The sequence below is a fragment of the Macaca fascicularis genome, chromosome 1 (assembly GCF_037993035.2).
Source record: "Macaca fascicularis isolate 582-1 chromosome 1, T2T-MFA8v1.1".
Taxonomy (NCBI): domain Eukaryota; kingdom Metazoa; phylum Chordata; class Mammalia; order Primates; family Cercopithecidae; genus Macaca; species Macaca fascicularis.
The window spans coordinates 173,616,314-173,634,515 of record NC_088375.1 but is presented as its reverse complement, the minus strand read 5'-3'; the positions used below and the strand labels follow the sequence as shown (position 1 = coordinate 173,634,515).

Sequence of the window (18,202 nt, the reverse complement as noted above, 5' to 3'; positions counted from 1 at the left end):
CATTTCAGTGGGGGAAAAAAAAGTTACCTAGGAGGTCTGATTTTTCCAAAGAAATTTGCATACATGCAAATGTGCCGCCCGGCCTCCTCCTCGGTTCTCTACGTGCCCACGCGGTGGCCCGGGGGGTGCGGGGCAACCTGGCAAAGTTGCCCAAGTCCTCCACCGAGGTCCGCGGAGGTCTGCGGCGGGGGTGGGGGGATGGGGACGAGGAAAAGTAGTTTTGTTTGCTTAAGCACATCCTGTGGCAGCCTATAGCTGCCCGGGAGTACAGACTGTAACTGCTCCTCACTGCGTTACCCAGTAATGCGCTGATCGGGGGAGGGGGGCGGGGGGGCCGGGGAGCGAGCGGGAGAGCGAGCGAGCGAGCGAGGAGCGAGCCACGGAGAGAGCCGGGGAGCGAGCGAGCCAGCCAGCGAGCGCGAGCGGCCGCGGAGGCTCGGGACCCGGCTGGCCGCGCGGCGCCGCAGCCGCCCCCTCCCCCACACCCCCTCCCCCCCGCGGCGGCGGCGCGAGCGGGCGGCGGCTGTGCGGTGCGGTGCAGAGCGAAGGCGGAGGCGGGCGCGCGGGCAGCTCGCGGGCACCCGGCCGGGCCGGCGCGGGAGCGGGAAAGGGTGCGCTATGCCTTTAACGCCCGCGTACAGTAGGCATGTATAGTGGAGTGTAGGGAAACTCTAGGCGGGGTTAAAGTTCAGCTCATGGAGCGGCAATAGCGCTGGCTGGCTGCAGTTGAGCCGAGTTGGAAATGTGAACGCAAGAAGCAGGCTTGATTTTTTTTCTCCCCCCTTCTCTCTCTCTCTCTCTCTTCCTCTCTCCCTCTTTCTCCTCTCTCACCCACACTCACGCACACCTCCAAACCGCACACCCAGACGCACACGCATACCCCAGCGCCCGGCAGTTATGTATTCTCCGCTCTGTCTCACCCAGGTAAGCTGCGGCGTGGATGCGGAGGGCTGGGGGGCCGGGGCGCCGGGGGCACGGCTGGGGCTGGGTTGGGGGGTACCGGGGCCGTCCCGCCGGCCGGGCCCGGGGAGTGCGTCTCGGTGTATGCCTGTGTCTGCGCGTGTTTCTGTGTGTGTGCGCGCGTGTGCCCGCGGGTGGGGGGGGGATCCCGCTTTAAGAAAGTAACTTTGTTTCCATGCGGGTGCATTCCTCTTGCACGGCCATTTGTGTGGGCACATGGCTAATGGCGCCCTCTTATTAATGCGTTAATTAATATCGGGGCGACGGACTGCGGAACGGCGGTGTTTTCGGACACCCCGCACGTGTTTCGGCGGGGTTGCAGTCCATGACACGCTAAAATCTGGCTCAGCGTTTCTGCTGCCGGGAGCAGGAATCCCGTAGTTCTGCGGCGCCCGGGAGGGGGCCGCCAACGGAGCCCACCGCACACCCCGCACGCTCGGGCCGGCTGCAGTCCTCGGGTGCGGGGAGACCTCGGGTGCCTGCGCCCAACGGCCCGCTCCCCGGAGCCCGCGCTGCCGCAGCCCCCCACCGCCTCCCCAAACTCTTACTTTTGTTTATTGTTTGTCAGCCTTCGGGGTCCGGCCGCGGGAAGGACGCGGGCTGCCGTCCGGGCCCCGGCCCGGACAGCGCCCCTCCGACGCGGGCAGGCGGCGGCGAGCCCTCGGCGGAGCGGGGCTGCGTGGACGCGCGTTCCCCCGCGCCGGCCGGGTGGAGCCTGCGTCCTCGCCGCGCGCGGGTGGTTCGCCCGCTCTCTCGCAGTGAAAGTTTCGGGGCAGAGACAAGCCCACGCTGTACAGGGCGCCGAGCGCCGGAGGCCGCGGGCCGCGGGCCGGGTAGCGCCGGGCAGAGTTGGGCTCCCAGCAGTGAGCCCGAGCGGCGGCCCGGGCCGGACGCGACTCCCCCCGCCGCCACCACCACCACCGCCACCACCGCCACCGCGCGACTCCGGCCGCTCCGCGCGCAGGACTAGGGCAACTTTTCCTCTCCGACTCAACTCAGAGCGTGGGGCTCTCGCGCCCCAACGCCTCTCCTTTCCGTGCCCTCCTGTCCATCCCTCCCTTGTCTACCCACCCCCAGGCAAAATATTGCTGCTTCGAGACTTCAAATCCGGTCCCCTTTGAATATATTATTTGTTTTCCTTGACTAAAAGGCATGAAGTCAAAGTGGTTTTGCGCTATTTTTTTTTTTTTTAAGCGTGAGCTTTCATATTGCTTTGGTACATTGCGATCTGACCATTAATCACCTACATGAAGTTATATGCTTCACATAAAATGTTTATTCATCTCTCCCTTAAAAAAAAACTACCACTTTTTGCCTTCATTTAGTGGGAGATAACGGTTTAACCGGAATAGTTTCTGGAAGGCTAAAAAGTATCAGTAGTTTTCGCTCTCTAGATTCTGGATTTATTTCCCACATGACATCCCTTCTTATTGCAATATCTAACAGTAATAATACCGGGTATTTGATCTCGGAAGACTCTTAAACGCATCTTTTATGTTGAAATGGTCTGTTTGGGATTTAGGCCTTGCATTAATAATGGATAGCTGTTACTTTTAGTTATTGTAAAAGTTTTTTTTTTTTTTTTTTTTTTCTTCACTAACAAACTTCCAAAGTGCCTATTTTAGTAACTTGTGGAAGTATGGAATGAAACTTTTCCAACCACTTCTGGCAAGGTTCACAATTGCATATGGATAAGATGCAAAGTGTAAGATAATTTGAATGAATTACGGACTATAGTGAAAATGCTGAGATTCGAAGGCTGAAGTTCTAGCTGGCAGAAGTTTGCAACGCACAGAACTTGTAGATAATACCAGCGAGATGCAATAGAGGGAAAGGACCCTAACAGATACATTAGTGTCTTCTCAATTGAGCTCTGAAAAGATAAATTTATATTTGGGAATGGTGCATATATGAGGGCACCTGTATATCCATGCAGGCCCAGAGCACAGTCAGGTATTTAACAAAGTTGGCTTCTCTTGGTTCATGAGCTATTATCACATTAAGAAAGTTTTTTTTTTTTTTTCTTTTTTTTTTTTCGGCTTACATATTTAGCAGCGTTGATTGATGCATTCACTAGGCCTTCTTCTGGAAACACCACTAAGAGAAATGCTTATTTAGTGTAACAGTTTGTAAAGAAAATGTACAATAAATAGCGAATGAGGACTCATATTTTATGGGTTCTTCTTTTAAACATTTATTTACAATTTAACTTGCTGGAATAGTTATAATGCTTTAGAGCCAGTTTTAGGGAGAAAAACTTCGGTAGTTTATTGCTCATTAAAAAAAATGCAGTAAGCACAGTGATAAAAGTACTCTAAATGAAATAATAAACTCCATTTAACTTGTAGGCAATTTAAAAAAACTTTACCAAGAAAAACCTAGACATCTTATTTTAATCAAATATGGGCATATAATAACCAAATCAGGTACTGTCCATATAATGATAACCCAGCAGAAATCTGTAGGTGAACCTTTAAAAAAAGTAGTTTCCAGAAATATCAGCATTCAGTGGTTCTTAAACTTGGCTCACTTTCAAACAGATCAATGTTTAAGATGCTGATTCAAAGTAATACCACTTTTGAAACAGGTTTTCAGGTTTGTTTTTATTGGTGGCCTATAACTTTCTCACTGAGTACATATGTAAAATGTTCTTTTTTTTCTCTTGAATGTTATGAAATAGTACGTAGCTTATAGCGATATGTTCAGCAACATGAATTATAAGAGCATACTACTTTTTTTTTTTTTTAAACTAATCATTTATGCTGTCCCTGGACATTTCCTGCAAGCTAATGATAGTCTTTAGTTTTGATATTCTGGAATATTTTAAATTATGACTTGAGAAAGATACATTAGAAAAAATTAATACTTTAATTGTGCATATGAGTAAAGTTATACAAAATATTGTGGACTTTCACTGGCAGGTTCTTAACCTTTGGGGAGTAATACATTGTAAATACTTTTGATGCAAAATTAGGGACTTAGGTTATTCTTAATGACTAGTTGACATAGTTGTTTAAGGATTTTTATGATGAGATACATGGGCATTTGGTTGGCAGGTAAACAGAATCTTGTTGAACACAAATGCATGCAGTTTGCAGTTTTTTTGAAAAGCATATTGGGAGTATCTTCAAACACTTAAAATGCCATATTAAAGTGTTTATTTTAAATGCTTATTATCATTAATCAAACTTTTAAATAAGATAGCGTTTTGACATAGTTATGAATTGTTTGGAGCTAAGTTATCCTTTGCATTATAAAATGGGGATGAAACTTTAAAATGAAATCCTCCTTTTGATGAAAGCTCACTTTGTAGTTTAAGGTAGAGTCCAGGAGTTTTTTGCATAATACAACGGAGTCTTGGTCCCTAGCATGTCTTGTATATATAAGAAAATCAGTCAATGTGAAGTTCTGTTTCAAACCTAAAATTTATGTATTTTAGAGCATTTCAAGGATGAGCTCAGAATTTAGTCATGTTTAGATGCTTTGTGGTTTGGCATATACCTTTGCAGATAAACTGTGACTTACCCCCCATGCCTCTCACCTAAAGTGTGAGAATAAGAAATATTCTCAAACATCGGAAATTTAAAAAATGTTAATGGTTTATGGCAAAGAATAATCATTCCTGTATTTTTTTCTATTCTCTCTCTACTTAAAGAATGCACACGTGTTATGAAAGCTGACTACTTCTCTTTTGGATTCTTTTATTGAAAAAGAGCAGTTTTGAAAGCTAAACTTGAAACATAGAGCCTAAAATTTGTGCAGAGAGGGAAAAAATTCAGTTATTGAAGTGATTTATTATGTATTATATTACTATATACTTTTAAAAACTGAGTCATATAGAGTGTTTAAATGATTGATTATAATTTGCTAAATTTTTAAACAACACGATTATTAAATATTTTACCAATTTCACCTTATCAGTTCACATTTGAACATTTAAAAATTTAGTAATTGCGTTAATAATATTCTGGACATTACTGCTACTTATGCCTTGAAAGTATATATTTAGTTAGGTATAACAAACTGAGAAAGAATGCATTTTATAATATTTGTCCTACACCGTTTAGCAAAAAGTCATCGAATCTCTCTTTGGTTTCTAATCCTCATTTATTTGAAGGTAATCTATGTTTTGGAGAGGGGGGTTATGTGGCAGAGAGAAGTTATGTAACAGTGTGGATTAGTTAATCAAAAGTTAGATGTACTCCGAAAGCTTTGTGGAGGTTACTGTTTAATTTTTTAAAAAATATATTTATATTTCCTAAGAAAATGTCATGTATAAGGATCAAACATTTTAAGCAAAACAGGAAGAAACATTTAAATATTTGAAACTCAATTTTTTTTTCAATTTTAAGAGGCATCTATGAGGGTTTTCCTGGCATCTTGTAAATATTGAAAATACCAGGTTCTGTTTCCCTATGAGAAAAGTCCTGAAATAGTATTTGCAAAAATTAAATAATCTATTTTTTAGGCATGATTATTACTGAAAGCATTTCACAATCATATTAGTAAATTAAATGTATTCATGTACGCTTTTCTTTGTTTTGTTTTTTCTTTTTCTTCTCCCTTTTTGTTTCATTCCCATAGTATTAGCCATTATGTCTTGGGCATAGATCTTTTATTTTAGCCTAATAAATGTCAAATTCATCCCTTCTTTTGTATACGAACCTGCCAAATTTTTCCTGGTTTTTGACTAAAATAAAATATATGTGATTGTAATATTTAAAAGGGGGAATTTAGAGAGTAGCAAAATGAGTAGGAAGTATATCAGAATCTACATGCAATATTTTTAGAGGGAAAGCCTTTGTTTTCATTGATTGTAGAGATGATTTTTGCTCCTAGACTTCCATAAACATTGACTGGCATCTAAATGTTTAGGATTTGCCAATCTGGCGGCCGGGCCCTGGCTGTACTACAAGTGGTGAGGTCAAGGCTGGGACAAAATTAGATATGCCTTCCTTGAAATAGGGTTAAGATTATACATTGTTATAAGCATTTAGATAAACTTCACTTACTATCTAAAGGATGGGGAGCTAGGCCCGACAGTAGCAGCTGGTGTACCCTCGTGAACATAGTAAAACAGTTTTTTAATTTTTAGCAATTTTTTAAATTTCCGATCATAAGAAATGATACTGATAGTTTTCTCTCCCACCTTCCCAGACTTCCCATAGGATCCTATGTATGATTTTGGTAACAGAATGCTCTAATCAAATTTCAAGTGAAATGAGGAATTTCTTTCTTAAGATGACCCGCTGAAGAAAAGTTGTTTTCTTTTGTTTTCATTCTACTTATATTTTTGTTTTTGTTCATTTTCCTAGGATGAATTTCATCCTTTCATCGAAGCACTTCTGCCCCACGTCCGAGCCTTTGCCTACACATGGTTCAACCTGCAGGCCCGAAAACGAAAATACTTCAAAAAACATGAAAAGCGTATGTCAAAAGAAGAAGAGAGAGCCGTGAAGGATGAATTGCTAAGTGAAAAACCAGAGGTCAAGCAGAAGTGGGCATCTCGACTTCTGGCAAAGTTACGGAAAGATATCCGACCCGAATATCGAGAGGATTTTGTTCTTACAGTTACAGGGAAAAAACCTCCATGTTGTGTTCTTTCCAACCCAGACCAGAAAGGCAAGATGCGAAGAATTGACTGCCTCCGCCAGGCAGATAAAGTCTGGAGGTTGGACCTTGTTATGGTGATTTTGTTTAAAGGTATTCCGCTGGAAAGTACTGATGGCGAGCGCCTTGTAAAGTCCCCACAATGCTCTAATCCAGGGCTCTGTGTCCAACCCCATCACATAGGGGTTTCTGTTAAGGAACTCGATTTATATTTGGCATACTTTGTGCATGCAGCAGGTAAGTGCGATGGTGAGAATTCCTTCCACTTTCTTGTGTGTGTTTCTTTCCTGATGGCCTCCGCGTTATGTCGGATCCTTCCTGAGGTCCCCAAGTTGCAGGCCACATGCATACATGAAGCCAGTATGGTTTCAAAGATTGAGAAACCAAAGTCTGAGGTGCCACCTTCATTCAGGTGGGAAAGCATAGCTTTGAGCGAATTCTCACTAAGTTCAGCTCTTTTGGTAAGTAGTGTTTTCAGAGGCGTTGGTAATCAGATATGTGATATGTTTAAATCACATTTTTTGATGAGGGGGTGAGTGAAGCCTCGTGAAAACCCTTTTAATAAAGCGTGTATTTTAACTGGCAAATGATCTAGTTTAAAAGCATTTATTTTGGTATTGAGGCAATATTTTTAGTTGGTTTTCTGCTGGGAGTGTTTTTAACCTACTGAGGCCTCTTGAACCCCTTGCCAATTAAGAAGTTGGAGGTAAGATTACTATCAAATTGCTGATCATTTAGGAAGGAAAAATAATCACATTAATACGCAGACTTAGTAGCTTTGTATTTTGGAATTCTTAGTGTTGTCTCAGATAGCTAAGGGAAACAAACCAGCTCTTTCAGTAATTGATGGAGAGGTTAATATTAAAAATAACCAACCTGTATAGTGCATGAGCACATTGAAAAATTGCAATTGATAATTGATGTAGTGAGTTGCTTTGATTTATTATAAAATTAAAAAAATTTTTTTTCAAGGCCTGTCTTACCTGTGCATGTTTCAGTATTTAGAATAGCACACAGGATGAAACTATTGAGGACTGGATAAAATAATGTGTTTTTACTTTGTTCCTTTCGTCTTTAGACAAAAGGCTCATTGTGCTATGTGAACGCTCAGGTCTTGTGTAACTTGTTGACTTTATATATGTACATATCGGTCTTGCTAGATTACCTTCATGGCAGTTACTTGAGCCAGATGGAAGAAAGTGGGTTGTGGAATCCTACCAGTAGGTTGTTTTGGGGTTCAAATATTTATGGTTTTTTTTTTTTTTTTTTTTTTTTACAAAGGAGAGATGTTACCTATAAAAACACTGCACTTTTCTTCAAAACATTTTTAGTTCTAAAAATGTTAGTGAGTTTTTAAAGAAGTCATCTGATAGCCTGTTCTCTATTATTTTTCTCAATATATGTTTTAGAAAGAGAACTTTTGTTATCCATCTGCCCTTACATAAGAAACTGGAAAAATTAGCTTTGCAAGCATGTCACATCATCATTTGCATTCTGTTGGCAGGGGATAGATGAGTATTTTACAGGATGTGAGCTGTAAGTGTTTCAAATATTTGGGTTTTTGAAAATGTATACTTAATTATAAGAATTGCCTTTTGCTTTAGCCAATTCTGGGTAGCAAGAATGAAAAGTCAGCACCTCTCAAGTGATCTCTAAACAGGAATAAGTAGCCCTTTTTTAACCCACTCTTAACCCTAGTGTTGTTCATTTGTTTTGTTTACTGAAAAAGCAAAGTTAAAATTTAAAAAAATGTACCTGCATAAAAAAGTACAGCAAAACGCAAAAAAAGTATAGGCGTTACAGGTGCTTTCAAGGAGCACTCTTTAAAATCTTGCTTTTACCTTTTAGATATTTAGAAAAATATAACCTATAAATTATCCTGAATAAATTGACCAGCATCGAAACTTGAAAGTGCCAACAGGTGATGCAGATCATGATGTGTGCTTCCATATAAGATAACATCAAAATGAAATACCTGTGAAGTTTTTGTCGGCGTAAGCAGTGTCCGTTCTAAGTTTTCGACTTACACGTTTCTCTGTATTTAAAGAAATGCAATCTTTTCGCTGTTCCCATTACATGCATTCTTTTTCGTCGTTGGTTTGTTACTGTGTTATTGCTCCCAATCCTTGAACTAACACAGTTGTTGGTTGTTGCCGTGCCTGAAGGGGTTATGTTGGTAAAACGACATTTAGAAGGTTACTTAGGAGAGTTAGCATCCTTATTGCTTATGAAAGATTTATTGACAGCAGCATAGATCAGACTACCCTTCGGTTTGGTTTTTCTGATGTATCCCAGAATCCCTTGTTATGCCTGAATGCCAGCCAAATGTTTGGCCATTGGTTTTCACGGGACCGCAGTAATGGCTGCTTCTCTGTGCGCGCAACAGGAAGATTGTAAAAGAAAATATTAAGGGTCTTTTGTGTGAAAATATTTCAAATTTGATTTAAGAGATTTAGAGACCTGTTATTTGTGGAAGGGAAGCTGCCAATACAAATATGAGGTAGATCGGTCAACTTACATACAACTGATTTGACAAGCATCTGTTATAATACTGAAGATTTGTAAACACTAAACAATGTTTTTACCTCCTTAAAAGTTTTGAGAACTTGCCAGTATTGGCAGGAGGCAGAGACTCTGAAACGTGCTTCAAGATACATGCCAAAACCATTGTGGCCTTTTCACCTATAATGCATTTTTTCTCACTCTTTCTTTTAAAATGTTGTATTTTTTTTTCCTTTCCAGAATGCCTTTTTTTCCCCCTAGATAGTCACAGAAATTAGATCTTCTTTTCCTTCTGAAATTTTTATGTAATAATTCTTGCTTTATGTGTCCACCTTTCCTTGGTAGGAAGTTGAAATCTCAGAACATGCATGTGAATACTAGAAGCAAATGCGGAATCAATCTTTTTTTTTTTTTTTTAAAGCAGAGGTGATTTATTCTAAGACTCATTGAGATGCTAAAATATAATACGTAAACTACATTCCAGTTTTTTCTGTCTAAATCCAGTGGCATTAGAGCTGTGAATTTTGTGGCTGGTAAACAGTAACAAATGTAATGAAATTGGAGTAATTTCATAAACCTGAGAATTTCATCTTGTTAAAAGAACAAAACCATTTTATGCCCTTAATTTGGTCTCAATTTGAGTTGTCCTTCCCATGTATCATATGACAACTTGGAGATATTATGGTGTTGCAGCAAATGGTTTTCTTTGTGGATGTGTAACAGTAAAGCTAATTTATGACCAGTCTTTACCAGATGATCTGTATCAGAATCTACAATATACCCGGCACGTGGCAAGGTCACAATTTAAGTTGTTAAGGTCATAACCTTAGCCACCAGGCATTTGACCTTTTAGATAAAGTTAACCTTTGTTCATTAGTAGGCACTCAACCGAGAAGTTTCTGGAGAGTTTTTTTTTTTTTTTTTTTTTTTTTTTTAACCACTTCTGTATAACTTCTGGTAATGTAATCAGATTCTAGAAAGATTGTCAGTCAAATTAGTTAGATTTTGTAAAAGGTTATACTCTTTAAGGACTCATTTCTTGGATAGAGGTAGGTTTCTATATTTAGGCCACAGAATGACAGTTTCACAATTTATATTTCATATTATTACCTGGTATGGGGTAGAATAAAAGCTCGGAGGCCGCTGTATGGGGACATTTAAAATCTAAAATTAAACAAATAAATTTATGTTTAATTCAACTAAGGCCTTTGCTAATTTTCAAGTGACATTAGGCCTAAAAGCTAAATCACAGTGAGCCATCTTCACTTTTTGCAGATGAGGAATTTTCTAACATTAGAAGTATTTTTAGCAGTCTTAAAATTCAGTTTGAAAGACTAATACGTGACCACAGTTTGTCAGGTAATTGCTTTAATTGTTAATTAGCCAGTGACAAAGCGAGTTGCTATTGTCCTAATGGCAGCAGTATGAGTACTTGTTAGTTTTAAGGTAGAAAGAGAACACTTTTGCATGGTAATCTTTTAGTGCAGTGGTTACTGATTGCTTCCATACTATCCCCGTTATTATCTTTACTTAATTTTGCTTGGATCAGGAATAGCAAAGATCCTTGCAGTCACTGAAGGAGCTGTTTCAGTGTCTCGGAGGCCTGGTACCTGTCCTATAAACCTACTCAGCAGTATTACTGATTACCACATTACCTGTACCATATTGTTCACTTAATTATGCTGACGTGAATGCTCATTTCAAATTATTTAGATTCTTGTTACTTTTGCCCTGCTATACCTCATATTATTCCATTTCAGCCAAAGGAGAGCTACTCCCATTCAGGTGCATTTTAGTTTTATTTTGGCTTCGTGATTGCCATTCCTTCATATAGTAATAGAGAAAGCCGTGATATGCAGATAGACCAGATGGTCATGTTGACAGATTGAGAATTCACTTCCTACTGCTTCAGAGCAGGTGTAAGATTAGGAGTGTCTGTGTAGGGGCGTGTGTGTGTGTGCACATCCAGGCTGCACGGAGTGCTGTTTGAGCAATGGGAATGATTTCTTTTGTGAAATGCTAGTATTTTAAATACAGTGTAATTGTACAGATAAGGTTTTCAGTGCATATAGAATATTGTAGTTTTTATAAAGAAATCACATAAGATTGTTACAGTTTATAACTTTATGCCAAATTAATTATGATAATTTCTTAATTTTTAGGTAACTTCCTACATTAGTTTGAGGCAACATTGCACGTCTAAAATATATTCAATATATTCTGTTAGCAGGTACACGTATGTGTGTTTACACTCAAATCCAGGACTATACATTTTTGTAACTAAATTTCTTCAGTAACTTAACTCCCTAGTAGAAAGTTGTGCAGTTAGTTCCTGTGATTTGTAATTATTAATAAGGTGTGTTTGCAAAAAGAAGGAGTAAAACTAATGTACAGTGATATTTAAATTAGGAGAGTAAGGATCACCCTATCAAACTCTAGCTCTAAGCTCAAGGTGGATTTTGTGGCTGATTGAGCTATTGTAAATTATTGACATATGGCATATTTTTAGAAATTTTAATTTATCTTTTAATCAAAAAAGCGGTAGCAGTCAACAAATTTGAGATAAATATTGCTTTTACATCTTTGAGTATTTTCTGTGTAACTTGAGGATAGTGACAATATCCTTTACCTAGAGAACAAAATCCTTTTTCTAGAATGCAGTGAAAAAGATGGTAGTTCTAAGGCAGAGGGTGTACAGGAATAGGGAGAAATAGTTGTTCTGGAGTAAACCTTTGAATGGAAGTCAGTTCATTTATGGCTAAGAGGTAGAGTGTGTTGGTAAGAAAATTTCCCAGTGCTGCTGGCTTGGATTTTCCTTGTCTTCTTTTCCACCCAGTGATGAATAGCATTAATTTAAACCTATTTAAGGCTAGTGTGGGAGAAACCACAGCCTTTGTTGTGGTCACTGCTGTACACAGTAGGACTGGGTGTTTCATTTGGTTAAGGCCTCAAGCTGCTTCCAGAGGACACTGAACAGCCTGTCGGCATTTTAAATCTTGCACAGAAGCAGCAACAATTCTAATTGCTCACAAATGTCAATATAGATTTTTGAAACCAATTTTGAGGATTAGACTAGACGAAAAAACGTAAAATGCAGATTGAGTTCAGTGAATGTGCTAAACACTGATTTGTTACCATTTTAGTAATAATTTTCCCATGGTTATTTAAGGGTTAGAGCTTGCTTTTAAATATATTATAAATTGTAAATCCATGGGGTTTGAGTAAGGGAAGGAAGAAGTCAGGTGGAGGAGGAAGAGAATGAATGAACTCGTATGCTTTGTTAAAGAGAAACATAAAACCCTGAACTGAATCACAAATGGAGATACCGTAAAAGTATTTTGGTTTAAGTAATGACTGTAAAGCGATCTTGGGCAGTGAGCTATCAAGTAGAGAATTTTATAATTTGTCTTCCCACAATTTTTTGCACAGCTTTTTTCAGACTAAGACACTCTTTGGGGCTTTGGGAGTTTTTAGGAAAAAGTTTTGTAAAAATTCTTTTTAGAATTTAGGGGTCCAGTTAGAGACATCATTGCACACTTACAGATCAGAAAAGGAGCATGGAGATGTTTATTCTTTTTACTGTTTTGCTTTCTAAGGTGGCAGTTCAGAATATTGTCAAGTTTTTGGCTCTTTCCCAGTAGGCAACTGTAAGATACTCATTATTGATCCAAACTTTTGTGTTCCTGAACTTAACAGAATCCTCTAGTTGCTGCTTAGACAGAAATGACTTTTTTCCTTAGATTTTCCCCAAAATATTAGAAAACAATTCATCATGTTTTGTTATAATTCCACAGCGTAAAGCATATTTTATCTAATGGAATTAGTCCTCCCATTAGTGTTCTAGTTAAATAAACATGGCTTATGAAGTGAAGAAATAAGTCCAACAAGTGACAAGTTGCGGCAACTTTGAAGCAGAAGATATTTTTGCTTTTCTGTTTGTAAAACAAGCTAAATAAGATAAGACTGAGAAAAAGAAGTTCATTTGTGTTATATATTTTGGCAAATCTTGGTCTTCTTTAAAATGTTGCTAACCCTAAAACAAGAAATGATGAGAATAATTATGATAACTAGAGATTGAAGTGGAATAACTGTAATGTTCTTTGAGAACTTTAAACTTACTTCTTTTCATGTCTTTCAAATACTTCCCTAGTGGTAGATATTTTGGACCTAGATCAATTGGGAGTAGAGAAAAGGAGATGGAAGGAAGGAAGGGAAATAACTTTTATTGAATGTCTGTTCTGCAGCAGGCACTGAGTAAGGTTTGTCATAGTCATATATTGTAGCTTGCTGTCTCTTTCATAGCAGTATTATGAATTAGTAATGCACTCTCTATTTGAACGGATGAGGATAGAATCTTCAGAGTGGCCAGGTTACATGTCCAGAGCAAGATTCAAACCCAGGTCTTCTGATTTCAAATCTTATGCTCTTCAACAATTCAAATTCATTTTATATCCTTCTTTATATCTTATTGTTTAGGGTTGGATGTCATTTTAATGGTATCACACACCTGTCTTGAATCAAAGGGAAAATAAAAAGGCAAAATCCAAACCTTTCCTGGGGAGATATTTCAATGTCAATTTCAGATGTGAGCCACAGAATGAGGCCCCACTTGATAGAGAGAGAAATGATGTTACCCTAGTCAGTGTTAGGGTCAAAATCTGGAATGATTTGTTCTTTCTTGTTTTTATAATGTTGAAATTTAGTGAATAGAAGCATTATGACACAGGTTTAAGATTTTTTGTTGTTGTTAAGACAAAGTTAAACTAATTGGTTCTAGATACTTTGGGAAACCTTTGTGTATTAAACTAAGCATTATTTTAATAAATAAATTGCATGTAATTTTTACTATGCAGATTTTTGTACATAGTTTTATATGCACAAGACATAATATATATTTCTAATTTCCCCTGTGCATTACATATATATATTTACAGAGAGAGAAATATATATATATATTTTTCTAACTTCCCCTAATGATTAGATTTTAAATTGTAAAATTCACTTTGCTCTGAAAAAATCCTTTTGTTATGGCTGTGTGTTTAATTATTTAAAATAAAGCAAAAATCATGTTTGGAAAAAGAATGGAATTTTATTAGTTTAAAATTAAAAAATTAAAATAGGAAGAAAAAAATTAAAGATGGATATGTTTCATTTTCATGCCCTTAAATTAGTGAGTTTTTTTTTGTTTTGTTTTTTTGTTTTGCGTTGTTTTTTTTTTTTGAGATGGAGTTTAGCCCTTGTTGCCCAGGCTGGAGTGCAATGGTGCGATTTTGGCTCACCACAGTCTCCGCCTCCCGGGTTCAAGCGATTCTCCTGTTTCAGCCTCCTGAGTGGCTGCAGTTATAGGCATGAGCCCCCATACCCAGCTAATTTTATATTTTTAGTGGAGATGGGGTTTCTCCATGTTGGTCAGGCTGGTCTTGAACTCCTGACCTCAGGTGTTCCACCCACCTCAACCTGCCAAAGTGTGGGGATTACAGGTGTGAGCCACCTTGCCCAGCCATGAGGTTTGTTTCTAACTCTTTAAACTTAGTCAAGATTAGTTCTTTTTTTTTTTTTTGAAGTGGAGTCTTGCTGTGTCACCCAGGCTGGAGTGCAATGGCATGATCTCGGCTCACTGCAACCTCTGACTCCTGGATTCAAGAGGTTCTCCTGCCTCAGCCTCCTGAGTAGCTGAGATTACAGGCTCCCGCCACCACGCCCAGCCAATTTTTGTATGTTTAGTGGAGATGGGGTTTCACCATGTTGGTTAGGCTGGTCTCGAACTGACCTCGTGATCCTCCCACCTCAGCCCCTCAAAGTGCTAGGATTACAGGCATGAACCACCGCACCCGGCGACAAGATTAGTTCTTAATGACTTCAGTGCAAAAACTCAAAGCCTCACTCAATGTAATTGTTATAATTGTAAATAGAAAAAGACCAATAAGTATAATTTATACTATATTAATTCATTATACATATTAATTCTTTTAAGGTTTAATTTAAAAATAAGCTGCTGAACTGAACTTACAGCAAAGAAAATAAAATAACTTTCTTTTTAAGAAATATTAATGAATCTTAAAGTTAGGGTTGTGTAGCATCAGTTATGCTAGAAAGGGAAAACTGATTGTGAGGCATGTGAAGAAAAGTGATTAAATTGGTTAAAAAAAAAAAATAGGACTCATATCCCATTGTCAGCTGTATCCAGTTCCATACTGTATGTATTTTTATGTCTCTGGTAAGTGCTTATGGTGGTCCCGAATAACTTGTGAGTTTCCAGACATAGACAGTTCTCAGAGCATGTGTATTCATATAAATTTTTAAATGGCTATTGCTGCAGTGCTCTACAGGTTAAAAAAAGTGAGGCGAAATTAAAACATTTAAAAAATACTGTACTATTTAAAAATTTGTATGAATGTCTGTGTAGCAGCTGCCATTTTCAGGCTGTCTTTGTTGCTATGGTTTGGTTGATTTTATTTCCTTTTGTAATTTTGCCAGCCAGTGATTGGGTAGTACATTACATTCATGCTGTTGGAGAAGATTTATCTGTGGTGAGTCAGATAGCTTGATCTGAGTAGTAATTTTTAGTAGGGAAAGGTGTTTGTCAGCGGGTAATAGAAACTGTAGTGTTACATTATCAATCTTCATTTAATTTTCAAATTTAGAGACATATTACTTAATATCAGAAATTCAGAACCATCTCTTTTGCGTTGATATGTGCTTGCCTCTCTCCTTTTTTCCTGTCGAATGCACTTAGAATTCTGTGTAGTTTAATCTTAAAGGGATTAGTTATTTAATTTTAAACTCCTACATAAAATGAATATTGTACATACAGGGTCCCATCATTGTCACTTTCAAATATTCCATTGCCTTTCAAAGGAGCTGACATGACAAGTCCTTAGGTTGACAAATTCTCATCAACTTTTGTGAAAATGTTGGCTGCAGAAGGAGTAAAGTCAAAGGAGGGCCATAGACAGATGGCTCTCAGTGTTGAGATGACATCAAGCCCTTCTTCGTGGCATTTTTTAACATTCCAAATGAATGAGGGATGGAGATGCTTAAAGAGCTTACTATAGAATAAGTAATTAAGATATTGTGTATCTGCATGTAAACCCCTGTTGCATACTATTAAACAGAGCTGTGCAGGCTCACATATAGTAGCAGACTAGCAATGACAATTGTAAATATCTTTTATGCTGAATGTAACTCATAAATAGTATTACACATTAAAATGTTGCTGATGGAAAACTGTATACCTGAGAGAACGTATTTTCAACATTAGGTAATTGAGAACTAACTATAAGTGGGTTACCAGTGTTTGAAATGAAGCAAAGATTCTAGATAAGAACTTGGCAAAAGCTTATTTGCATAAGAAATTTTGCATCTTTGTATGACTATGACAAGATTTTTTTGGATGGATGCACACCATATAAAAATTACTAAGTTACTGAAGTTTCTGATGGATTCATTTAGTTGGCTTTCCTCCCCCTCTTCTTTTAAATGGTAGAGGTTCTCTTTTGGAGAGTAGTTTCAAGTAACTTCTGAGAATGAAGTCTTTGTAACGATGCTGTTCAACAGCATAACTATTGTTGTGCATTCCTGTCAGGGAAAGATAGTCATTGCAGTACTTTTATTGTATGGCCTCTTAATATGTGACAAGGACTTTTATTAAGAATTCTTTTCTTAACATACTTTTAGAAGTCTCTCCTTTCGCCACATTCAATCGGTAACTACAGTTTAAAAAAATATTTAAATGAACTTTTATTGATTTCTTAGCTTACTAAGTATAGACAAAAATCTTATGTTTAAAGAAGGTTTTAAAATTAATTATTTTAGAGTTTCAGTAAAATAAAATGGGAACAAAAATTAACAAAAAAGTGCCATCTCATTGGATCAAGGGTATATAATAATACACACAGTTCTATATCTCTGTAACCACATATATATATATGTGTGTGTGTGTGTATATGTATACACATACAATTCTTTGGAGAATGAGGATATTGCAGTCCGAAATGTTATGGTTGAAGAACTAATTGTTCTAAAGATATTTGCCCCTGGCCCCAGAAAAGACGACAGACATGCAAAATGGATAAATGTAATCCTTTGTACTTTTGCCACCTACATTTTTAAACTACAGTAACTCTGATTTCTCTAGAAAGGTCAGAGGTTTCAGACAGAAAGCTTTGTAATTCTTCAAAGAAAGACATTTTCAGTTTGGCTGTATAAAGACTGATTATGCACAGCTTTTTACTTTATGTGCAGTTGAATCTTGGAGGTGCTGGAGTGGGGTGGGGATGATGAATAAGGGAAGCTGTGTTTTGAGACATCAGAATTGGAGGGAAACAGACAGATTGGAGAGGAACACAGATTCGTATTTTTGGGCTTTTTACTACCAAGTCACCGAGTGTAAAACTCAGGACAGAGCAGCTTTAACTATCCATTTTGCTTTGTGATAGAGCTTTCGATTACTAGCTCTTTAAACGCTTTTGGTAATTCAAGGAGGTTGCCTATCTGGGTACCATTTCTTAGGATTTGCTTTGTTGGATTTTCTAAATTGTGGATATGAGTTTCTTTGGTTTTGCATGTTTTCTAATTTTTTTGGTCCTTTGACTTTTCCAAGTTTTGGAGAATTTTTCATGTTAGGTGGTGTTGAGGAAGTAGAGATTGTAGATGACCTTTGCTGTGGCTTACTCCTGCTATTTGGGAAATAGACGTTCAGAGAGCATCTCACTTGAGGCTACACCAACAGTAAGTGGCAAAGCCAGCATTTAAGCCAACTCCCTTAGACTCCAGACTTTTGCCCTAAAACTACAATATTTAAATTATCTTTTCTTATGCGTTTTTAAATTAGCCCTTCATATAAACTTCAAATTTTTAGGTAAGGGAGCTTTTATGGTTCCCTTTATGCCAGTAAGGAAGCAGCCAGAGAGGCTGAGTAACTTGTTCAGGGTTGTATGGTTAATAAGTGGTTAGGATTAGTAACTAGGTCAGACCCTTCTATGGCCTGTTTTTTTTCTAAGATGTTCCCCAGTATGTTAGACTTGAAGCTTTGCTTCTGAATTGATGGATGGAGTGAAAAATATTCTCTGCAAATACATAAGCACTCTGAAAGCCATTGTTTTCTCTGTTTAGAAAGTAGTTGAAAAAG

At 38.3% G+C, this 18,202-nt stretch overlaps 1 protein-coding gene and 1 long non-coding RNA gene across 18 annotated transcripts in view; one reads left to right on the top strand and one right to left on the bottom strand.

The window, feature by feature from the left end:
• LOC107127321 (uncharacterized) overlaps nt 1–1,623 on the bottom strand; it is a 415,876-nt gene extending 414,253 nt beyond the window's left edge. For both annotated transcript variants that reach the window (XR_012419506.1, XR_012419508.1), the window contains exon 1: nt 1,509–1,623. This is a non-coding gene — a long non-coding RNA (uncharacterized lncRNA). The remainder of the gene's footprint in view (nt 1–1,508) is intronic.
• NFIA (nuclear factor I A) overlaps nt 1–18,202 on the top strand; it is a 607,688-nt gene that overhangs the window by 228,869 nt on the left and 360,617 nt on the right. For 10 of the 16 annotated variants that reach the window (XM_045386128.3, XM_074005410.1, XM_065521609.2 and 7 more), the window contains exon 2: nt 6,276–6,807. In XM_045386128.3, the coding sequence (XP_045242063.1) occupies nt 6,276–6,807 (532 nt within the window). Of the gene's footprint in view, nt 1–537; nt 925–6,275; nt 6,808–18,202 lie in introns of those variants that run through there. The other 6 variants (XM_074005452.1, XM_065521621.1, XM_074005428.1 and 3 more) reach the window with 1 other exon arrangement.